We start from the raw sequence: 22,563 nt of genomic DNA on the forward strand, positions 1-22,563 counted from the left end.
CCATAGAGAGAAGTGTTCAAAACAGTAGAATAAAGGAGTACCTTTCAATCAATGCCCAAAAAAGGAAACTGTAAGGATCTGTTGAACTCTGAAGTGGCTCAAAACCCTTCCAAATCAAATCCGATTCAAACCAAACCAATTGGAAACAGTAGATCTGCCCTGGGCGACACTAGATCTAAAGTTTCAGCCTAATCCAATGCTTTTAGAGGGAGATCCAATCCAAAATAGAAATTTGGTGGTGCAGCAATCCAGGAAAAGAGTCTGTCGAGTTCTGATTGAATGCAACTTCAAAAATAGGGTTCAATAACACTCAAGAGTCTCCCAAATACTGTTAGGGAGAACTCTAAATAACAGATAAGAAAGGGATGAGGAAGTAGTCACTTGCAGATCAGATCGTGACCTACTCTGATACCATGTCAGAGTTAGATCGAAAAGCTGAGAAAGAGAAAGAGAGAGAGACAACCCAGACGAATGGTGGGTGTGACAACTTGTGTCAGTCGACACCCTAAAAGAAATATTTATATTAAGTTGTAAAAGGACATATCTGCCCTTAATGTACAGTAGAGAGATAATACAAAGAATGGATAAATGAATTAACTTAATCCATATGATATATGATGATATACATCATTAACTTAATATCAGTTCCAAATATAACATTTAGGGATAGGTTAACATCTTGTACAGTTGTACCCTAAAAATTAGGGAGTATTACCCCTTTGAATCAGGCATTTAAAGCAATATGAGAAGAGGGGGTGTTCAACAACATGGTTGGTTTTGTTTTTGAATCATGATAGTACATATCTGTGGCCATAAATGGATAAATGGATTAACTTTATGAAACGAAATTTTCATTCTTTAATTCCAATATTTCTATGAAAATATGAAAAGCTTTGTCCTCCTTCCATGAGAAAATTATGCCAAATCATCATTGTGCCCCGTGTTGCTTTTCTGTCCTTAAGCTTAACTTTGTAACTAGGTTACAGGGCATTTCTCACCTCTTTCCAACTTATGAAGCAAGTAGGGCTGTAAATGGGTCAAATCGAATAGGTTAGTAGATCCAAATTTGTTTTTTTTTTAATCCAATTCAAATCAGATCTTATCCGTTGGATTTATATCGAATTTGAATTATAATCAAATCTTGAATACTAGTATAAATAAATTAAACTAAATATGAGCAATATATTATGTATTATCAATAAAACAAATAAAAAAGACTTTTATATAGTATATCATGAACAAAATGAATCTAAAATTATTTGCATGAAACTTGTTCTATGAAAATTTAATAAAAACATAAAATTCAAATTACAATATAAATCTTCAAGTACATATGTTTATAACTTAAATCATATAGAAACTTGTTCTATAAAACTTATCATATCGAAATAAATTTTATCGGATTGGATAATGTTGGATCATTTTTTAAACTGATGGATCGATATTTTATCTACTTATAAATGGATCAAATTTATAAATGCCTTACTTCAAAGAGATTCCAATTGTTTGGTTGAGTGGAATCAGAATCCCATTTTCATTCCTCGGGGAATGGCAAACTCCTATTTGAAGGAATGGTCATTCTCTTTTCCTACCTTGAGGATGAAATTGCATTTCAACTTATTCAAATTTTCACTCAATTTCCTGTCTAAATAAAAAAAAAAACTATGAAAATAGATCATTCACCAATTGACAAACTTCGATTTCAATTCCAATTATAAATCAAAGGGACCCTAAATATCAATTATACAGATTGGACAGTGATGGATCCATATTTGATCCAATTATAAATGGATCGAATTCAGAGCGAACAATCCGATACCATTTGCAGGCCTTAAAAGAAGGGGCTTTAGAATTTGGTTAAGACATCAGACATAGAAACCAAATTATTTGGTAGGTCGTGACACACGCATAACTCTTCTCCAAGATATTTTAAGGTAGCTGTTACACGTAGTAAATGACGTGGCACCGTCTAAGCCGTCAATTCCTTGCTAGGTCCTCCCCGTGAAATATTTGTTTCCTGCCTGTTACACTCAAGGACTCACAGCTAAGGACCCATTTCACTCGTAAGAAAATAGCAAACACTTACCAAAACAAATGTGGCCTGGGACAGGTCATGGTCTTGACTCGATGCCACGTCAAATAGGCCCACATCCTGCTGTATTCTTGCGTCAACAGGACTATAAAACGTCCACAACGTGATACGATGAGACCTCCACGTAAAGCTGAGTCATTCTATCAAAAAGATCGGACACATTTTCAATATAAAATATTGAATTCGGGGGAAAGAGTAAGAAAATATTTTTCTGCTGTGCCTTATCTCGGTATTGTTAATAGTTTAATATGCCAACTAATAGCTTCATCCTACCAGCTGCAGTTTTCTGGTCTCGAGTCCCCAAATGCCAACAACCTACCGTGTCCTTTCCTGTAATACAATAGTTAGAAAGGATCTAGGATTGTCAAGCCAGGACTCAGAACCTTTCCAATTCTCAAGGAAGGACTCTACTCCACTTATAAATACCTTCTTTCCAATCATCCCAACCCATCTCCCTCACTACCCCATTTTGTGTTGTGCACTTGGGCTTTGTTTTTTTTTTTTTTTTCCTAATCTTTTCTAGAGAGAATGACGGTTATCATTGAGCAGCCTGAATTTGGTATCCTTTCTGTGCTCTCTCTCTCTCTCTCTCTCTCTCTCTTCTTTTCTATTCTTGCTCTTTTCCATTCCCTTTTGCCTCTTTTGTAATCTTGCTAGGAATTTGATAGATAATGATGAGATGTTTTTGTTTCTTCAGGAGCTCAGGCAGAGAATAAGAAGATCCCCTCGAGTGATGCCAATGAATTGGTTTTGGATGGTGGTTTTGTGGCGCCTGAAACCAATTCATTTGGTCACACATTTAGGTCTGTCTCTCGTTTTACAATCCTTATACTGAGCTGATTTCTATTGTAAATGGATCTTGATTTCTGTGGAATTCAGTACCATTAGCAATTGTTTGGACACGTGGTCCGGCTCGAAACATGTGCACCAAACCTTGGACCACTTATGGTCCATAAGTGGTTCTTCGGTCTTCCCGTTCTTGGGGCTCGGAGCTCAGTACAACTCCTAAGCCCATTACTGTGTTTCGGCCTGGATAAACACAAAGTGGGCCTCTTAGGTCAATTGATTTAGCTTACCCCAAGAGCCCAATAGCAACACACTGATATCCTGCTGTTGCAGCCCCAAGAAACACCAATTCTTCCTTTTGCATTTCTTTTTAGCAGTAGATCCGGTATTGAGGACAGGTATTACAAAACTGTGATATGCCTGGCGATGTTAACTAGTAGTAGATCCGGACCCTCCCCACCCACATACACACAAATAAGAACAAAAGAGAAAAGTGAAAAGGAATACATTTGTAAGTTGGAGTCAAACAAGTGACCTCATGAAATATTTAATTGTTTGGACAAAGCTGACATATAATATATGCTCAACAGGGATTATGATGCAGAAAGTGAGAGACAGAAGACTGTGGAGGAGTTTTATCGGATGAATCACATTAACCAATCTTTTGGCTTTGTAAGCAAGCCTTGATGAAATTATTTATCGATTGCCACCATCTCCCTTCTAGTCTAATAAGTAATAACCTTTGGTCATAATTTTGACTCCATTTTACCAACTCTGGGTATTGCAGGTAAGGAAAATGAGGGAAGAATATGGCAAATTAAACAGGGTAGAAATGAGCATATGGGAATGTTGTGAACTCCTCAACGAGTTTGTTGATGAGAGTGATCCAGACCTGGATGAACCTCAGATTGAGCACCTGTTGCAGACAGCTGAGGCTATTAGGAAGGACTATCCTAATGAAGATTGGCTGCACTTGACAGGCCTTATCCATGGTATACGCCCCAACTCGAATTTCTTGGCTAAACTCTTGCTTCATAATGGAGCTTGTTCAACAGGCCCCATCAAATTCCCTGAGGAGTTGAAATCAGTCCCCCACAATAATATCGGGAGATATTCCCAATACACAGCGGGGATGTGCTGTGGGATGTTGTGGGAAACTATCTTGTAGGGGGCTGATTTGAACTCTTCCCTGAGTCCTCTTTCCCCTGTTTTTGTGTAAACTTGTCCAAGGACTGAAATTAACTAATGTATTGATGTCAGATTTAGGGAAAGTTCTTCTTCATCCTAGCTTTGGGGCTCTTCCTCAATGGGCTGTTGTAGGTAAGAAACACATCTCACTTACCCTCAATGGGCTTATTATCATCAAGTACAATTGTTTATCTCCGTTTCTTTAAGTTACCTAAATGGAATATGTGTTGCAGGTGACACATTCCCTGTTGGGTGTGCTTTCGATGAGTCAAACGTTCATTACAAGGTCCTTACTCTTACATGCACATATAGCAAATCTGTTTAGGCGTTTTAGTGTTGCAAATGCAACCAACTAGCTGACATAAATTTTTCTGAAATATTGTGGTATTGCTACAGTATTTCAAGGACAACCCAGACTACAACAATCCTGCCTACAACACTAAGTATGGAGTTTACTCAGAGGGATGCGGGCTGGACAATGTAATGATGTCCTGGGGACATGATGACTATATGTACTTGGTACTCCCTTTATGCCATTTTAACCCTTTGCATGACTCAGGTCAAGACTTGAATGCAGTTTGTTCACTTATAATCATTTTGCCCAAGAAGACAATATATGCTAACTGTAGTTTTCTGTGTAGGTGGCCAAAGAGAACAAGACAACTTTACCTTCAGCTGCACTTTTCATTATTAGATACCATTCATTTTACCGTAAGTAGTGAAGTTGTTTGTTCTTCTAATTCTCCCAAGAATAAGTAAAAAAAAAATGTTCTTTTTCTTATCAGTGTTCCTATTATAATAGAAAGCATTTGCAACTGGTTGCCTTGCAGCTTTACATAGGTGTGATGCATATAAACACCTAATGAATGAGGAGGATGTTGAGAATCTGAAGTGGCTTAAAATTTTCAAGTAATACCCCAGTCCCCAAAGCCAATTTTCTTAACATCACCTTTTTTTAACAGGGTTTACTATATTTTATTGTTTTTTAACATTTCCATTGCATGTGCAGCAAGTATGACCTTTATAGTAAGAGCAAAGTCCGAATTGATGTTGAGAAGGTCAAGCCATACTATCTGTCTCTCATTGAAAAGGTCTCTCTCTCTCTCTCTCTCTCTCTCTCTCTCTCTCTCTCTGTGTATGTTTTCTTACTAAAAGAAATGTTATTGCAGTACTTCCCGGCAAAACTGAGATGGTGAAGGTTCAGCTTTAAAGTATAATGGATACAGAAAGGCATCACACCAACTTAGCATCCAGCAGTTATGTGATTGAGTGGATAGCAAAATTTCAGTTTTCAGAGAGATTTTCCATCCTCCTATATATGGTCAAATATTGTATGGAATAATAATGTATTTGCAGTTCCAGTAAATGTATCCTTTACTTCTTAAGAATCATTCTAATGTTTCTCATACATTATTCAACTCTCTATGCTTCATTAAAATCAATAAGCAAGAGGATATTGCAGAGGTTGAGAGGAATGTAAAATAAACAAGCTTCACAATCACAAGCATTATAGTAGAAAAGTGAAATTGATTGAGAAAACAGGGTCACTACATAAGTACATATTGAGGATATACCTGACTGAGAAATTGGAAATTGAAAATTAAAAATAAAATAAAAGGTATCAGCTCATACTTTTCTCAAAAGAGTTATTGACTTGCATACATTTTCCGTCTATAAAAATCAAAGTGGTATCAAGCATATTTATGAACAAAAACTCATCGGGGACAAGTAATTAATTAGGTAGAAGGATGTGATCTTTGGGTAAGGAAAGTAGCCTGTAACCATGATTTCATCGTACAAAAGTTGAAACTAAGGTTCTTAAACTATAGATCCCATCTAAGGATTTGACCATACCTCACCAAGAACAGGCAACCAGGAAAAGGGATAACGATAGGCCGAAGGAATTAATATCTCACACCTGTGAGAGTGTGCTTTCAGAGTGAGAAAGTAGGGTAAACCCAAAACAAAATTAAGTTTGACGATTGCATACCAGTTACCCGAGCAGCTTTCTTGTCATCTTGCTGGATTCTTGGCAGCATGAGAGATGGTCACATGGGTTGCAGTCCCAATCTCCACCTGCAGAAAAATCAGAATTACCTGAGCAGTTTTCTTATCATCTTGCTGGATTCTTGACAGCATGAGAGATGGTCACATGGATTGCAGTCCCAATCTCCACCTGCAGAAAAATCAGAATGGTGAAGGCGTGGCATCAAATGGAAAGACGTAACAAATAATGAGTTCAGCATTTCTGAGCCAGTGCCTCCCGTGGACAATAATGCCAAATGGCACTTTAGCTTTAACTCTGCAACAGATGGAAATATAAACAACTGCTTCATATGGTAGTCGTTAAGATTAAAAAAAGAAGAATAGAAATTATGGCTCGAAACGCTAAAATACACAGAGAAATTGGATCTTCATATTCACATCTTCATACAGACTGAAGAGAAGGTAGGGAAGACTGGAAGAGCCACATCATTTATGAACTGAGAAAGCCAAGAGAGATAAGATCATAAGAAGCCCCATGTATTATAGAATAGACAGATAGGAATGTCCTACTCCTAGTAACACGTGGAAATCATTCGAAGCTTAGCATGCCAAAGTTACAAGACAACCAAGTCAACCAAACCTATCCCGGCTATCTAGAAGGCCTTATCCGAAAGGGAGATCCTCAACTTAAAGATCTCACTTAATTCAACTCACGAGCTCGACTGAATGAGAATGACTTCGCTAATCAATCAATAATCATTGTTAGTAAAGTTGATGGAGTTACTAGCTCTTTTTTTTTTCTTTTTGATTAGCCGAAAGCGTCGATCAGTCCAGTTTAAAGTTTAAACAGAAGAGGGAAAGGAAATACAAAAAGGGTAAACAGGTGGAATAACGGGAGTTTGCACCACAGTACTTTGACCGCAATTCCACAATGTATCAGCTGAATTGCCACGCCTAATTGCCCATTTGATTACTTTCTTCTACCGAGAGGATTGGCAAAGTTGTCCACTTGAGACATTTCATCGAGCAACTGATAAGCAAGAACTGGTGTTGAGCGAGAACGTTGCCTAAGCGGTATAAGCAAAACCATTGAGTCAACGATGGTTTAAAGTTGCCAGGGGAGATAATAAGTTACACGATGGAAAGAACAAAATGGAAAACTTGAAAAAAAAGCAATGATGGACAATAGGATGCACAAGGTATACCATTGAACTTGACCCCACATCACATCGTCTGTCCAGGCTCATTTTGGAAGGAGTACAAATACAAATATGTAGAAGGCAAAACCTTGTATTTTGTATCATTTTGCATGTATTTGTACTGTACATATTTGTATTTGTATTCTTTCCAAACTAAGCCCTAGTGACAAAATTTTCTGTAAGACCGAACACGTCACTCCTTCCCAAATGAATTTGAAACTGGTGGAGTCTAATCGAGTCCGCGTTCTGTAAACCCACCAATAAGAAGCAACCACGTTTGTAATTTGATTTTTGGGCTTTAGTTAACGGACTTTCTAGCGTTAGCAGCTGGAACCTGATTGAACCGAACACAAAAGATTTCATTCAAACTCCCTCTTCCTCCCCTCCTCTACCAAGTCCTAACCCAAAAACATCCCACATCCCATCGGCAAAGACCTGGCAAAAAGTTGAGCCAACCTGCGAACCTGACCCTACCCGACCTGAAAAAATAGGGTTAGGGTCTCATATTTAGCTACCTGAATTTGAGAGTGACCCGACCCAACCCGAAAAAAACTGGGTTGGGTCATGGGTCAACCCATTGGCTCGATTGTCAGGTCTAATTGGGACTATTTATGCATTGCTAGAAGCTTAACTCTTTAATTTTTACTATTTAATCTTTACTCTTTATTGTTTACTCTTTGAATTGTTAAACTAGATCTTGAAAAGGCCTACGACCTAGTAGATTGGGGATTTTTATTACTCGTGCTAAGGAAGTGTGGGCTTGGGGATAGATGGTGCTAATGGATAAACAATTGCCTTTCCTCTTGCCATTACTCCATCCTAATCAATGGGGTAGTTAATGGTGTCTTCCCACCTAGTAGGGGTCTGAGACAAGGTGATCCCATGTCACTTTTCCTATTTATTTTAGTTGTTGATGCTTTTAGTAGACTCCTCTCAGAAGCAAATAGGGCCGGATCTTTAAGAGGGTGGAGAATATGTAGAGATAGAATTTCAATAACTCATCTTTAATTTACAGATGACATAATAATATTTTGTGAAGGTTGTGATCTGATGGAGGTAAGGAATCTGAAGGATTTGATAATTCACTTTGAGAGAGCCTCAAATTTGAAGATAAATTTTGAGAAAAGTTGTGTTGTGGGAATACATTTGAACAGAAAGGAGATGGAGTCTATAACAGCCTTGTTAGAATGCACTTGGTCTCAGTGGCCTCTATCCTACCTAGGACTTCCCTTGGGTACAAATCCAAAGGAAAGTAGGTTATGGAACCCGATGGTGGAAAAATTCAAAAAAATATTGGCAGCTTGGAAGAGAAACTATATTTCCTTGGGGGGTAGAATTACTTTGATTAAAACAACTTTATCCAACTTGCCTTTATACTTCCTATCAGTCTTTAGAATTCCTAAAAGGGAGGCAAAGAGGTTGGAAAAACTGATGAGGGACTTCTTATGGGAACTTGGGGAAGAGAAAAAAGATCACTTGATTAGGTGAGAGGTGGTGAGTCAAAGCAAAAAAGGAGGCCTAGGCTTAAGAAATGTGGTGAGTAAAAATGAAGCTCTTTTAGGTAAGTGGCTTTGGAGGTATCCCTTAGAGAGGGAGAGGTTGTGGCATGAAGTAGTGAAGAGTATCCATGGTTGTTCTGAATCAAGTTGGGACATGGGGGATCCCGAAGGGCTTTGCTCGCAACACTTTGGAAGGCTATTTTTGGCATTCTCCCAAAGTTTCTCATATTTGTAAAGTATGATGCTTGTTCTGGAAACTCCATTCTTTTTTGGGAAGATATTTGGGTGAGCACTCAACCCTAAAAGACCATTTCCTTCTCTCTATTCCATCTCCCTCTTTAAAAAGAAACCCATTTCATGGTTTCTTCCCCCCCCCCCCCTCTGTTCGTCCTTTAGCTTTAAAGTGGGATTTTGGGTTTCGAAAGGGTTAAGGGATGAAGAACTTCGTTGTGTTGCAGAGCTCTTGTTGCTTATAGACTTGGTGTGCCTGGACACCCCTAACCCGGATAAAAGGGTTTGGTTTCTAACCTCGGTTGGCTCCTTCACTTATGCTTCTTTCTTTAAAGCCCTTTGCTCCAACCCCTCCTCTCAAGTCTTCCCTATTAAAGAGGTCTGGTTAAGGCTAATTCCTCCTAAAATAGTAGTGTTTTGTTGGGAAGCCTATTTGGGTAAGATCAATACGGTGGAAAACTTGCAAAAGAAGAAACCTTACTTGTATTTGTCCCCGAATTGGTGCTTTATGTGTAAAGTGGAGGGTGAGGACTGTAACCATTTGCTGATATCATGCTCTTTTGCTGCCAATATTTGGAACTGCGCTATTTCACTATTTGGGTGCAGGTGGAACTTGCCCTCCGAAGTAAAGTTGTTGTTCATTCCTGCTGCCTTAGGGAGATTAACGAAAAGAGGGAAACTAATGTGGAAATGTATCACAGTCGCTACCTTGTGGACGTTATGGGAGGAGAGAAATGCTAGAATATTTCAAGAAAATGAAAGAAATCTTGTTGAAATCAAGGAATGCATAATGACAAGGATAGCCTTGTGGATGAAATCTTCACAAAGAACAAATCACTTGGCAAATTACTCCTTTGACGACTTAAGGAGAAGCTGGGCAACACTGGATTCTACAATCTCCACAAAGAACAAATCACAAGCTGAATGGAAACCCCTACCGGATGGAGTGGTAAAATTGAATTTTGATGGTAGCTGCCAAGGTAACCCAGGGCCATTCGGAATAGGAGGGATCTTGAGAGACAAAGACAGCAACATGTTGTCTTTATTTTCAGGACCAATGGGTGTTGGTGATTCTGTAAGGGCAGAGATACTAGCAGCGGTACAAGGTATACAGACAGCCAGTCATCTTGGAGTGAATAATTTGATAGTAGAAGGGGATTCCAAAGTAGTAGTGGGCTGATTGACAAGTCCAGAAACAACTTGTTGGGGCTACAGGGATCTGTTAAAGAAAGTTAAATGGCTAACAAGAAATATGTCAATCAGGTTTCAGTGGGCTAGCAAATCAGCAAATGCAATGGCTGATTCTCTGGCCAAGCAAGGGGTGTCAAGGGAGATCTGTTTTGGGCCACTTTGTAACTGCGCTTTAGGCTTGTGTATGTTTAGTGTTTATGGTTCAGTCCTAGGGGAGGTAACACCTCGTGCCTCCTCCTAGGATGACTGTATTGTTGTTATTTGAATTAATAAAACTACTCTCATTTATCAAAAAAAAAATTGTTAAATGTTCAAGTTTTTTATTTAATATTTGGAATTTTAAGGTTAATTCCTTTAATTTTGACATTTTTCATGTATTTTTTCTTTATTTTTTAAATTTCAATTATTTTTTGGGATGACCCGTATTGATCCATGGGTCAAACCCTAACCCGAACATTTAGGGTTAAGGTCTAACATGTGACAACCTTACCCAAAATTCAACCCCACCCGAAGTCAACCTGAAGTGTCTTAACCCAACCCAATTGCCAGGTCTACCGACAATGTTACTGTACACCGATGTTTGTGGATGCAAAATTCACCGACGGCAATCCGATGGTAAATAGAGAATCTTCTCTTTGACTATTCACTATTCACTATCTATATCAAAGGCATCCATCATAGATCAATTAGAATTCTACTGCCTCTTACACATTTCAACAAACAGAAAGAAAACAAATAAGTTTCCACCGAAACAGGAGAATAAAGTTAAAAGGTAATCAAGCGATAAAAGAGAAACGACCAAATTAAACAACAAAAGTCAATTTAGTATTCTTCATTTCTCACAAACAGTTACACAAGCCAATAATGCATCCAAATTTACAATCCTATGCAGTAAAACATGACCATGAAGAACAAAGATTAAGACAACAAGAGAGAAAAGGATCGACAAGAAACATGGCTTTCTAACAGTCGGAGAAGATCAACTACTCCGGAGATCGACAAGATCCCGAGACTAAGGACCCAGTCACAACCCACTTGTATCTAAAACCCTCTCGTACCTCCGAAGCTCTATACAAAGATGACGTTCTTCGGCGCATCCGCCATTTCCGGGAACGCTCTGCAAGCTCTCTTAAACTCGCCCCTTCCGGGAAGGATGGATGATTTCCTCCAAGAGCAGAGGTGGTTAGAGGATGCTTTCCGTTCTTCCTAGTAGTAAGCCCGTGCGCTCGCCGGATGATATGCTCTCGCTATCGGTGACTTCCGCATTCACAACCACCGGTGTGGAGTGAGGGCGTTGGTGCTGCTGGGCTTGGGTTGGGTAGAGGAGAATCTCAAAAAATGGGAGGGAGTGAGAAATGTGGTTCGAAATGAGGAAGAGAGACTGTGAACTCGGGTTCATTGTTTTTTTTGCGTCCGGTTCAACCGGACATCTCCGGTAATGTCCAATGTGCCGTTAACTTTTGAATCTCCCAGCGCATCAATGTGTCCTTCTCCACGAGTTCACAGAACATGGACTCGTCTAGAGTCCTAATGGTAGTTTGGACTCCAAAAAAAAATTAATTTTTGTTAACCCGCCCTTACCCCTCTCTGCCTCTTTCGTTTCTCTCTCTCTCCCACATCTCTCGTTCCACTTTCTTCTTCCCTATCTCCTTTCTGCAACCCACCCCTCCATTTCTTCCCTCTAATCGGCGATCATTATCATTGTAACTCAAGACCCTCCTCTCTCTCCCCTGTCGACGCTGTCGTTGCAACCGCAGAAAACTCTGCTCCACGGCGTTCTCACAATACCAACACAGCAATATCTGGGTTTTTTTCCCAACTAATGATCTGGTCTATTTGGTTGGGTCAATCGATCTCTCACTTAATATAGTATACATGTCCAGAGGGCGGATCTAGAAGAGTGTGTTTTCTTTCCTTACATTTCCTAATAATCCAAAAGAATGCGATAAATCAAACTCATATGGTTTGGAAACTTCATCTTTAAGGGTCTGTTTAATTACCGAGAAATGTTGGGATGAGAAGAGGAAATTTTATTTTCTCAATTAGTTATAATGTGTTTATTTGCTGAGAAAATCCACTTTCTAGTGTTTGTTTTGCAAGAAAATTTTTAGGAGAAAAATCATGCTAAACTATAAAAATGCATGTAATTTACTTTTATGACAACTTGCACCCCCCCATGTTGGGATGACAAGTTGCTTGCTCTCAAATGTTTCAACAGAATTTACATGTGCGTAACTAAATCTCTACATTCAACCATCAGCAACTCCCTGCATGTTATTTTTTCCTTTCTCTTTTCCATAAATCATTATCTGCAGTTCTTAATGAAGATATGTGCTCTTTGAGAGAGTATCCAGTGCAAGAAGAATCAATTACCTCCGTGGAATAAGGGGACAAGATGAGAAAATGGGAGAATATATTTGTTGTTATGGTGATTTTATATGTTTCATATGTTGAACAAAGTTAGTTGTTTACCTTGGGATCCAGAAGTCTATTTTGAGTTGCTCCCACTGTCATGTTTCTTTAAATGAATTAATTTTCTATTATCTTCAGTCTTTCTTTTCTATGCTAAAAGTTGCAATTTTCTAGTTGACTTTGCAACCATTGAGGCCATTCAAAGCATAGATTCATACATGAGCAAGTTCAATATGATGAGATGATGAGGCTGCCTCAGAAAAATCCATCCTTTCCACGAGGATAACTGAGACTACATTTGTGCGATTGTACTTTTTAAAATGTGATCAGAAAGTGTCAATGTAGGAAATAAGTCTATCCACAATTTTTAATAATAAATAAGTTTGCAATCTGGAAGTGAGGATAACTGAGACCACATTTGTGCAATTATACTTTTTAAAATGTGATCAGAAAGTGCCAATGCAGGAAGCAAGCCTGTCCACAATTCCTAGTAGTAAATAAATCTATGTTCAATTTGACATTGTTACTTCCCTTTGGCTTCTCTGCCTAAAAACAGCAGCTTCCAGATGACCTATGGAAAGTGGCAATTGAAAAGAGCTGGTTTCTTCCTCTTGTAAGGAGTTTCTCATAATAGTTTATGGGCCTCTCCAAATTATTTTTGCTGGTGCTCACAATGCAATCTGAGTTCAGAAAAGAAATATTCATTTTTCTTATATGAGAAAGAAGATATGTTTCAATTTTTCACTCCATTGAAGTAGATAAGCATCAATATCTTTGGCTTGGGTCCAAAAGAGCTTTGCTTTGTTGAACAGGGAGATATTTGCATAAGTTGGAACCACCGTAGGAAACAGAGAAAATACTGTAATAGTCTTATAGAGATGAACTCCCCTCTAGGATGCTAATGGATATTTAAGCTCAATGTTGACAAGAATTTGTTTGTGTATCTGAGTTCAGCATATGTGTTGGGTCCATTTTTGTGAATATGCATGTGGATTGGTGATGAGCTTGTTAATCTTATTATTTCCCACATTCAGAGATGTAAATGAAGCCACAACAAAAGCATCCAGGAATACTCTGCTCCTTTGTTATGTCTCCTGTTTCAACTTTCAATTCAAGGATAACTCTTAAGTTCCATTATATGGGTAAGGAAATTTAACCAGCCAGAGTAGAAGACCAGCTAGTAGGTACACTGAGAATATGAAGCAATCAAAGTGTAGATTGGGATCACACTACCCCATATTATTGCTAGTGCATCTTTAGAGAATATCATTACCATAACTATAATTTTGGTAGGTAACTGAATCTGGGACACAGGTGACTGCAAATGAGCATAGCTGCCAGCAGAAGAGGAAAGGAGCATATGAAAAGGAAAATATCAACTAGGTGCAAGCACTCCTCATACAAATTGGGTATGAAATTGGAATGTCACACTTTCTGTTTTTCAGTTACATTACTCACATATAGGATGAAGAGAATAAAATCTAGCTCGCTATTAGCGCTGTCATGAAAAATAACAGGATGCCAATGACAAGACAATCTAATAAGAAATAATTATTTACTGTGTAATGTAGAGAATTTCAGACTTAGTTATGGCAGGTAGGAAACCAAAACCAGTAGTAGGAAGATGACACATTGAAATGATCACAACTCATTGTAGTGAACAAAATAACTTAAGTTGGGCTCTATATCCACAGGTTTCGAGTCCATCAACTTATAATTCACTTAATAAATGCCTTCCTATCACATTGAAAGCAAACTATACCCCATCATCTGTGAAGAGAGGCAAGCACAGGGAAGAATTGAGATGCCTTATACCAGTGGAAGCCTTACTGACAATCACAATCTTATCATTATCAATTTATAATCAAATAGCTTAGTTAATATTCCCTGGAAAACTAAAGATTTCTCCAATCTCCATATGTAAATTGATGAAGGATGATTTGACCCGACCTATGAAATGGTGACACGTGGACGCCGACTCAGCGTAAGCGACAGCTCAACATCGTGTTCCGATACGGTTAAGTGATAGGCCCATAAAGCAGCCCGCTATGTGGTAGTGAGGTAAAGGAGGGGCTCGCCACAATGCGAGCTCCGAGTTCCCCGAGCTACCTCAAGGGATATTCCGAGGACCAATTCTACTAAGGGTACTTCTGAAGTATTCAAAGTTCGTTACAGAGTAGCTCGCGAACGGGCTGCACAAGCTTCCCTCAAGAAGCTTCTAGTTAATAAGCCGTACCTGCCAGACTGGGCCACATCCCTAACTGACGGCGCAGTCCCTGTCCTTTCGACAGTCTGCGCCCATGTCTCTCAGTAGGCGGAGGTGTGCCTGTCACTTTGGGGATGTGTCACTTGCCCAAGTAAGGAGTACGTCCCAACGGCCATCTGCGCAGCCCTGGCAAGTAACGGGTGTGGCAGGAACCTAGTGGCAGTTATGCCCGATCTCGCAAGAGCACTCCTATAAGAGCCCCCCAGGGCAGAAGAGAAAGGCTCTCTTGAGACCTCTAATCTCGGGAATATAGTGATAAGGCGCGACCTCCACTCTTAGCTTTCGTTTCTCTCTTTACTCCCCATACACAGTACTAACTTAAGCATCGGAGTATTCCCATCGGACAAATCCCCGGGAATCCTTCCTTTCATCTTCTCAGGTGCCGGTCGTTGCCAGCGAGGAGCCAGTCAGTTGCCAGCGAGGAGCCAGTCAGTTGCGAGCAAGGAGCCAGTCAGCCGCCAGCTAGGAGTGCCCGGATCGCGCCACATCATTTGGCGCCGTCTGTGGGAAACGCTTCAAAAGGCCTTCCCCTTAAAATTCTAAGTTACTTCTTCTTCCTTAAACACAACTCAGCGCTCATGGCTTCCCCTAGCAACGTCGGACGAAGCATAAAAATGGGTAACTCCAGGGAGCAACCCCAGTCTCCTACTGTCTGTATCGGGCAGTTCACCGTCCCCCTCTCAGCGGACGGAATTCCCAGCTTAAACGTGCCTCTCACAATGGCACCTATCATCGCCCCACTCCCCGCTACAGTCAGAACAACGCTCACTGAACCCTCGGTTGTGCCCCCAGCGGCCAGCCCGAACCAGCTGGAGGACCTGATGCAGTGCATGAGGGCCATGCAAGCTCAAATGCAATAGTTCCAGCAACTTCAGCTCTATCAACAGCACGTGCTACACCAGGTCTCCCAGTACCAGTACCAGCAACAGTTCCCCCAGCTGTCCCCACCTCAGCTTCAACAGCCTCAACTCCAACCACAGCACCTAGCCCCGCAGCAAGCTAGATCTCGCCTCCAGAGCGAGCACTCCGGCCGAGGATAAGCCCCCCAAAATCCCCCAAAAAACCAGACCTCCCCCCTTGGCAGACGGGAGAGACCGGCTACCCCGATCTCGCCGCGGGTGGATAGGTCAGGGGGACCCCGGCTAGGTAGGTCAACGTCGCCCCGACAGTCGAAGTTCGGAACCCCAATCCTCGAAAATCGGTTCGAGATCCTGGCAGTAGACTCTAAGCAGGCCCCTTCTGTCCGCAGCCATCACCAGCAGACCGGGCTGCTCCCAGCGCAAACCATTCTGGACAGTGCGGAGGTGAGCAGCACTAACGTTGAGCCCACCAAGAAGCAGAGACGCCGCCGCCGAGCTCGCCGATCTGTCACCCGTGATTTGCTCGAGCTCATGGGCAAAGAAGAGGTAGGCTCGGCCGAAGCCAAGGCTCCACTCCTCTCGGTTCCGTCCCCCCTGTCCTTCGAACTCTTGGCAATCCCAATGCCCAAGGATTTCAAGCTTCCCCCTCTTGACAAGTATGACGGGTCGTTCGACCTGAATGATCATGTAGACGCCTTTCAGTCACAGATGCACTTGGCGTGAGCCAGTGAGTCATGCATGTGTGTGGCCTTCTCCACTACCTTCAGGGGAGCAGCACGCACGTGGTACCGGAACTTGGCGCCTGGATCGATAAGAAGTTGGGCGCAGTTCGCACAAGCCTTCACGTCCCTCTTTGTCACCAGTAAGCGGTGCCCGCGGACTGAAGAAAGCATCTTCAACGTAGCCCAAAGAGAAGGAGAGTCCATCCGAAGTTATATCAAGCGGTTCAACGACGCTTGTATGCAGATACCGCGCCTGGACCCCACCGTACGCCTAGCAGCGACCAAGAAAGGCGTGAAGCACAAGGAGTTCAAGTGGCACATGGTCGTCAACCAACCCGCGACCATAACCGAGTTCCTAAAACTTGCGGATAAGTTCATAGCCACTGAAGAGGAGATCAACCAGAAGGGTGAGGGCGCACCCGAAAAAAGGAAGAGAGAAGGGGAACCTCCCAGTCAAGAGGACACACGAAGAAAAAAGGAAATAGTCCGGGGTGCAAAGTTGGGTCAGTTGTTCCGGGCTCCTGCACTAGACCGGGCAGACTACACTCCACTGAACGCGAAGCGGGCCGAAATTCTGATGGCAATCAAGGACGCCCCGTACGTGAAGTGGCCTCCCCGTCTGAGGCGGAATCCCAATGAAAGAAATAAGAGTTTGTATTGCAGTTTCCACAAGGACCACGATCACAGTACCGAGAGTTGTAAAAACCTCCGCGACGAGATAGAGGAGCTCATCCGTCGCGGATATTTGAGAAACTTTGTACAAAATAATAATAATAATAATAATAATAATAATAATAATAATAATAATAATAATAATAATAATAATAATAATAATAATAACAGTAGTAGAACAGGTCGGCAAGGGGAGCACGGTAAAGACACCCCCGAATCTAGCAGCAGGCCGGCCAAACAACCGCAGAGGCAGCCTCTAGAGGAGAGGCCAGTTTGGGGGACCATTCACATGATAGTGGGAAGCTCAATTGTCGCGGGTTGTACTTTGGTGGCAGCTCGGATGTCAGTTCGTGAGGTCACCCGGGAGGAGCAGAACCCCCCGAAGCGGTCGAGAACGGAAGAGCCAATTTTCTTCACAGAGGACGATGCGCGAGGAGTCCATTACCCCCACGACGATGCACTCGTAATAAAGCTGAGAATCAACGACTTTGAGGTTAGGCGTATACTCGTCGACTCGGGCAGCTCTGCCGACATACTCTTCAAAGTTGCGTTTGACCAGCTCCAGTTGCAGAGAAGTGACCTGAAGCCCGCAGACACTCCTTTGGTAGGCTTCAGCGGAGAAGAAGTCCGGCCCCTTGGGAAAATAACAGTACCTGTAGAGATTGGCACATGGCCTTGCGTGGTCAGGTTCGAACACAACTTCCTAGTGGTAGAGACCCCCTCTCCCTACAACGCCATAGTAGGTCGACCCATCACTCACGTCCTACGGGCAGTGGTCTCCACCTACCACTTGGCTATGAAGTTCCCAACAGACTTCGGTGTGGGGGAAGCGCGGGGCGACCAGCTCGAGTCCCACAAATGCTACATTGCCGCCCTAAAGGGGAAGACCAAGGTGGCCGGTGATCTTGAACTGGAACGACCCATGGAGCAAGGCGAAGAACGAGCTGCGCCCACGGAAGAAACAGTCGCGGTCCCGACCTCAACAGCAGACCCAGCTCGGACGCTCCAGATCGGCGCTTCCGTCCAGGAGCCCCTATGATCCGAACTGGTAAGTTTTTTACTTCAAAATTTAGATATTTTTGCATGGTCCGCGGTAGAAATGTCTGACATAGACCCCGAACTCATAACTCACAAGTTGAACACTGATCTTGTAGTTAGGCCCATTAGACAGAAGAAACGCAACCTAGCCCCGGAACGATGGAAAGCGGTCGACGAGGAAGTCGAGAAGCTCCTCGCAACGGACTTCATAAGAGAAGTCCAATACCCGAGCTGGGTAGCCAACCCCGTCCTGGTAAAGAAGGCCAATGGCAAGTGGCGCATGTGCGTCGACTACACCGACCTGAACCGGGCTTGCCCAAAAGACTGCTTCCCGCTCCCCAGAATCGACCGTTTGGTGGACGCGACCTCAAGGCATGAGTTGCTAAGTTTCTTGGACGCCTACTCGGGCTATAACCAGATCAAGATGGACCCGGCAGACGAAGAAAAGACTGCCTTCATCACTGAATTTGGTCTGTACTGTTACAAGGTTATGCCCTTCAGGTTGAAAAACGCAGGGGCAACCTTTCAAAGGCTTGTAAATAAATTGTTTGCACCGTTAATCGGCAGAAAAGTAGAATGCTATGTAGATGATATGGTCGTCAAAACCCAATTCTCACATGAATTAATACAAGACTTACATTCTGTTTTTGAAATTTTGCATAAGTTTAATATGAGATTGAATCCAAACAAGTGTGTGCTCGGTGTAACCTCGGGTAAGTTCCTAGGATACATCGTTAACCGACGCGGCATTGAAACCAACCCGGATAAGGTTAAGGCCATCTTGGACATGAAACCACCCCGGAAACCAAAGGAGGGTCAGAGGTTGAACGGCCGCATAGCCGTCCTAAGTCGTTTCATGTCTAAGTCGGCGGGCCACTGCCTGCCGTTCTTCAAGGAAATAAAGGGCAAAGGGTTCGAGTGGACCCAAGATTGCCAGTTCGCATTCAACGAGCTCAAGGAATACCTTACTAGCGTGCCGACCCTAACCCAGCCCGACGAGGGCAATGTTTTAGAACTCTACCTCTCGGCAGGCGACGAGGTGGTCAGTTCGGTACTAATAAAGGAAGTAGATCGGGTCCAACGACCCATCTATTATGTTAGTAAAGTATTGCAGGGAGCAGAAACAAGATACCCAAAGATGGAAAAGCTAGCATACGCATTGATAATTGCAGCTCGGAAGCTCCGCCCGTACTTCCAAGCTCATACTGTTATCGTCCTTACCGACAAACCTCTGAGGCAAGTATTGCTTAAGCTCGAGGTCTCCGATCGGTTGATGAAGTAGGCCATTGAGCTCAGCGAGTACGACCTCCAGTACAAGCCGCGAACTGCCATTATGGCCCAAGCCTTAGCAGATTTCATAGCCGAATGCACATTTAGCTCCGAGATTCCCAGGCCGGTTGAGCGCGAGGCTCCCACCTCGGGTGAGCCCGAAGCTCCCGGGTTGGTCGAGTCCGAACCCCACGAAGTAGTAGCCAGTGTGGAACCTCTCCTAGCTCAGCCAACCGCGAGCTGGGATGAGGAGCCATGGATCCTTCACGTAGATGGCTCCTCGAACCAACAGGGCAGCGGTGCCGGAATAGTTCTGCATGGCCCAGGCGGCATGAAACTGGAGTATGCGCTACGCTTCGAGTTCGAGGCGTCTAACAATGTAGAGTACGATGCGTTGATAGCCGGACTAGCCTTAGCCAGAGAAGTAAAAGCCAAGCACATCATTATCTGCAGTGACTCACAGCTCGTGGTCAACCAGGTCACGGGCGAGTATGAAGCTCGCGAGCCAACCATGGTCGCCTACTTAGCCAAAGTCAGAGAGGCCCTGCTCAACTTCCAGTCACACTTTATCAGATAGATCCCTAGGTCGGAGAACGCCGAGGCCGATGCTCTGTCCAAGTTAGCCAGCACTAGCGACATCACCATGAGAACCGTATACATAGAGGACCTGTCTCGGCCTAACATTCTCAGGGGGGCAGAGGAGGTCGCTCCCGTCGTTCAAGCAGAGTCGAGCTGGATTGACCCACTCATGAACTTCTTGTTGCACGGGACCCTCCCTGAAGAGCGCAATGCTGCCAGAAGGGTGCAACGTCAAGCAACCAAATATGTCATAATAGATGAGCGGCTATACAGGAGATCCTACACGCTCCCCTACCTGTGTTGCTTGCGACTTACCGAAGCTGAACTCATACTCCGCGACATTCATGAAGGTTTGTGCAGCGGACACTTGGGGGGCAGGGCCCTCGCCCAGAAAGCGCTTCGACAAGGGTATTACTGGCCAACGATGAAGGCAGATGTCATTGAACTCGTTAGAAAATGTGATAAATGCCAGAGACACGCCAATGTTCACCACCAACCCGTTGCCAACCTCAAATACCTCACCAGTCCGTGGCCTTTTGCACAGTGGGACATTGATCTACTCGAGCCATTCCCGCCAGCAACGGGTGGAAGCAAGTTCTTAGTGGTAGCAGTGGACTATTTTACTAAATGGGTAGAAGTCGAACCCCTCGTAGCAATAACAGCCCGAAACGTCCAAAACTTCTTTTGGAAGAACATCGTATGCCGCTTCGGATTACCTCGGGTATTGATCTCCGACAACGGCAAACAGTTCGAGGACATCAAAACTTTACTTCAGTCGCGCACCCTCAGGCAAATGGTCAGGCAGAAGTCACGAACAAAGCCATCCTCCGCGGACTAAAGGCACGGCTGGATCGAGCTAAAGGATTGTGGGCAAATGAACTACCCAGTGTTCTATGGGCCTACCGGACCACGGAGAAAACCGCCATGAGAGAAACACCTTTCAATCTCACCTACGGCACCGAAGCAATGATCCCCGCGGAGATCAAAGTACCTACATTGCGCCTGGAAGCATACAACGACCAAACAAACGAAGATGAGCTACGCACCAACCTCGACCTACTCGACGAAGTGAGGGACCTCGCGTACATTAGGACCACAGCCTACCAGTAGAGAGTAGCTCGGTACTACAACGCCAGGATCAAGAAGCGGAACCTCCGCGTTGGTGACCTAGCCCTTTGTAAAGTTATGGTACCTGAACCCGGCACTAGCAAACTCAGGTCCAACTGGGAAGGTCCTTACCGAGTGAAACGAGTGCTCGGGGAAGGAACATACGAGCTCGAGACCCTCGAAGGGAAACAAGTACCTCGAGCATGGAATATTGTCAATTTGAGGCAATATTATTTGTAAGAAGCGAGTAGGCCGCGAGCTACTCCCAAAGCCTAAGGGCCAAAACACCGAGCTAACATGACATCGGCACAAGAAGACCCCAATCGCCACTTCGGCTTGGGAGAATCCAAGAGCGGACTACGGGTCCCTCCCTAAGCCTAAGGGCCAAAACACCGAGCTAACAAATACCTCGGCGTGAAGAAAGATAGCTACCTCAATAGCGAAGGCAAAGTATGAAATATTAAAGGCATAAGCAGCTCGGGTTCAAACCCTACGAAGCATAGCTCGTCTCGATACGTCGGTCAAACTAAGGGATAACCAACCAATGCTTAGTTCGAACGTACATAGTAATCGATTTGCGGTAATGCCACGGAGGCCCTAAACGTGACCAATAGGGAGAACGCCTAACAAAGAGCCCTACTTTGGGTAGGTAACTTCAATAACCCAAATGATGAGATCGCTTTAGCAAAATAAAAGGAGTTCATCATACTCAGAAGAGGGGAGAGACTTTCATTGTCAAAAAAAAAAAAAGAAAAACAACAAACAAATGCAGTAAAGGAAAATAAAAAGTGCAACAATCGAGCTAAACAGCTCGGGAAAGGTTTGATCATCATGGGGCACAACTGCCCAACAGGAAGAAACTGGTGAAAGACCGGGTTTACGGCACCCGGAAGCCACAGAAGCCAAGAGAAACGCCACCTCAAGGATCCGCCTCCTCACCCTCCGGAGAGTCGGGCTCCTCTTCGTTCGCTTGGTCTGCTGTCTCAGGGGACAGACCCTTCATGGTAATGCCGTCGATGTTAAGTTCGGAGAACTTCTTCCGAACCAGCCACTGGCAAAGCTTGAACCCTGAGCTGTACGAACCCGAGCCATACTCCGCCTGGAGGTCATGGAACTCCTGGGAGTCTTTAAAATCCCATACTGCTTTCTCTCGCTCAGCCTCCACCATCTGGTCAAAGTTTCGGGTCCGATTCAGAAGAGTAGACTCCAGTTCCCGCACCTGTTGCCTGAGGAGCTCCCTCTCTCCCGCCATCCTCGACGATTCCTCCCTATAGCGTGCGCTCTCTTCAGTAAGTCGAGCGATTTGAGCCTCCTGATCATGAACGATCAGCTCCTGAGACTCGCTCCCCTTGCGGGTGTGATGGAGCTCGCCCCGGATCCGGTCAAGCTCGACCTGGAGCTTTTGGTTGGCTGCACGCTAGTCGAGGGCGTAGACGCGATGGATGCGTGTCTGGAGAGCCATGGCA

At 43.5% G+C, this 22,563-nt stretch overlaps 1 protein-coding gene and 1 long non-coding RNA gene across 2 annotated transcripts; one reads left to right on the forward strand and one right to left on the reverse strand.

Moving 5' to 3' along the window:
* The first annotated feature begins 2,333 nt into the window (after positions 1–2,333).
* On the forward strand, positions 2,334–5,479 carry LOC104604456 (putative inositol oxygenase). The gene is made up of 11 exons (XM_010268789.3): positions 2,334–2,651; positions 2,790–2,895; positions 3,469–3,550; positions 3,666–3,870; positions 4,139–4,198; positions 4,300–4,352; positions 4,463–4,585; positions 4,708–4,777; positions 4,897–4,975; positions 5,076–5,157; positions 5,236–5,479. The coding sequence occupies exons 1-11, from the start codon at positions 2,621–2,623 to the stop codon at positions 5,260–5,262; spliced, it is 918 nt and encodes a 305-aa protein (XP_010267091.1). The 5' UTR covers positions 2,334–2,620; the 3' UTR covers positions 5,263–5,479.
* Positions 5,260–12,682, reverse strand: LOC148790578 (uncharacterized). The gene is made up of 2 exons (XR_016077789.1): positions 11,231–12,682; positions 5,260–6,242 (listed from the first exon to the last, which is right to left on the reverse strand). It is a non-coding gene; the product is annotated as an uncharacterized LOC148790578 (long non-coding RNA).
* Positions 12,683–22,563: the final 9,881 nt, after the last annotated feature.

This window comes from Nelumbo nucifera, chromosome 6, assembly GCF_055504915.1.
Source record: "Nelumbo nucifera cultivar China Antique chromosome 6, China Antique-T2T, whole genome shotgun sequence".
NCBI classification, from domain to species: Eukaryota; Viridiplantae; Streptophyta; class Magnoliopsida; order Proteales; family Nelumbonaceae; genus Nelumbo; species Nelumbo nucifera.

Excerpts from the sequence above, each read along its gene's own strand:
- LOC104604456 (XM_010268789.3), top strand. The coding sequence starts at position 2,621 with ATGACGGTTATCATTGAGCAGCCTGAATTTG. Across the intron at positions 2,652-2,789 it reads CATTGAGCAGCCTGAATTTG|GAGCTCAGGCAGAGAATAAG; the intron begins GTATCCTTTCTG and ends TTGTTTCTTCAG. Across the intron at positions 4,199-4,299 it reads TCCTCAATGGGCTGTTGTAG|GTGACACATTCCCTGTTGGG; the intron begins GTAAGAAACACA and ends TATGTGTTGCAG.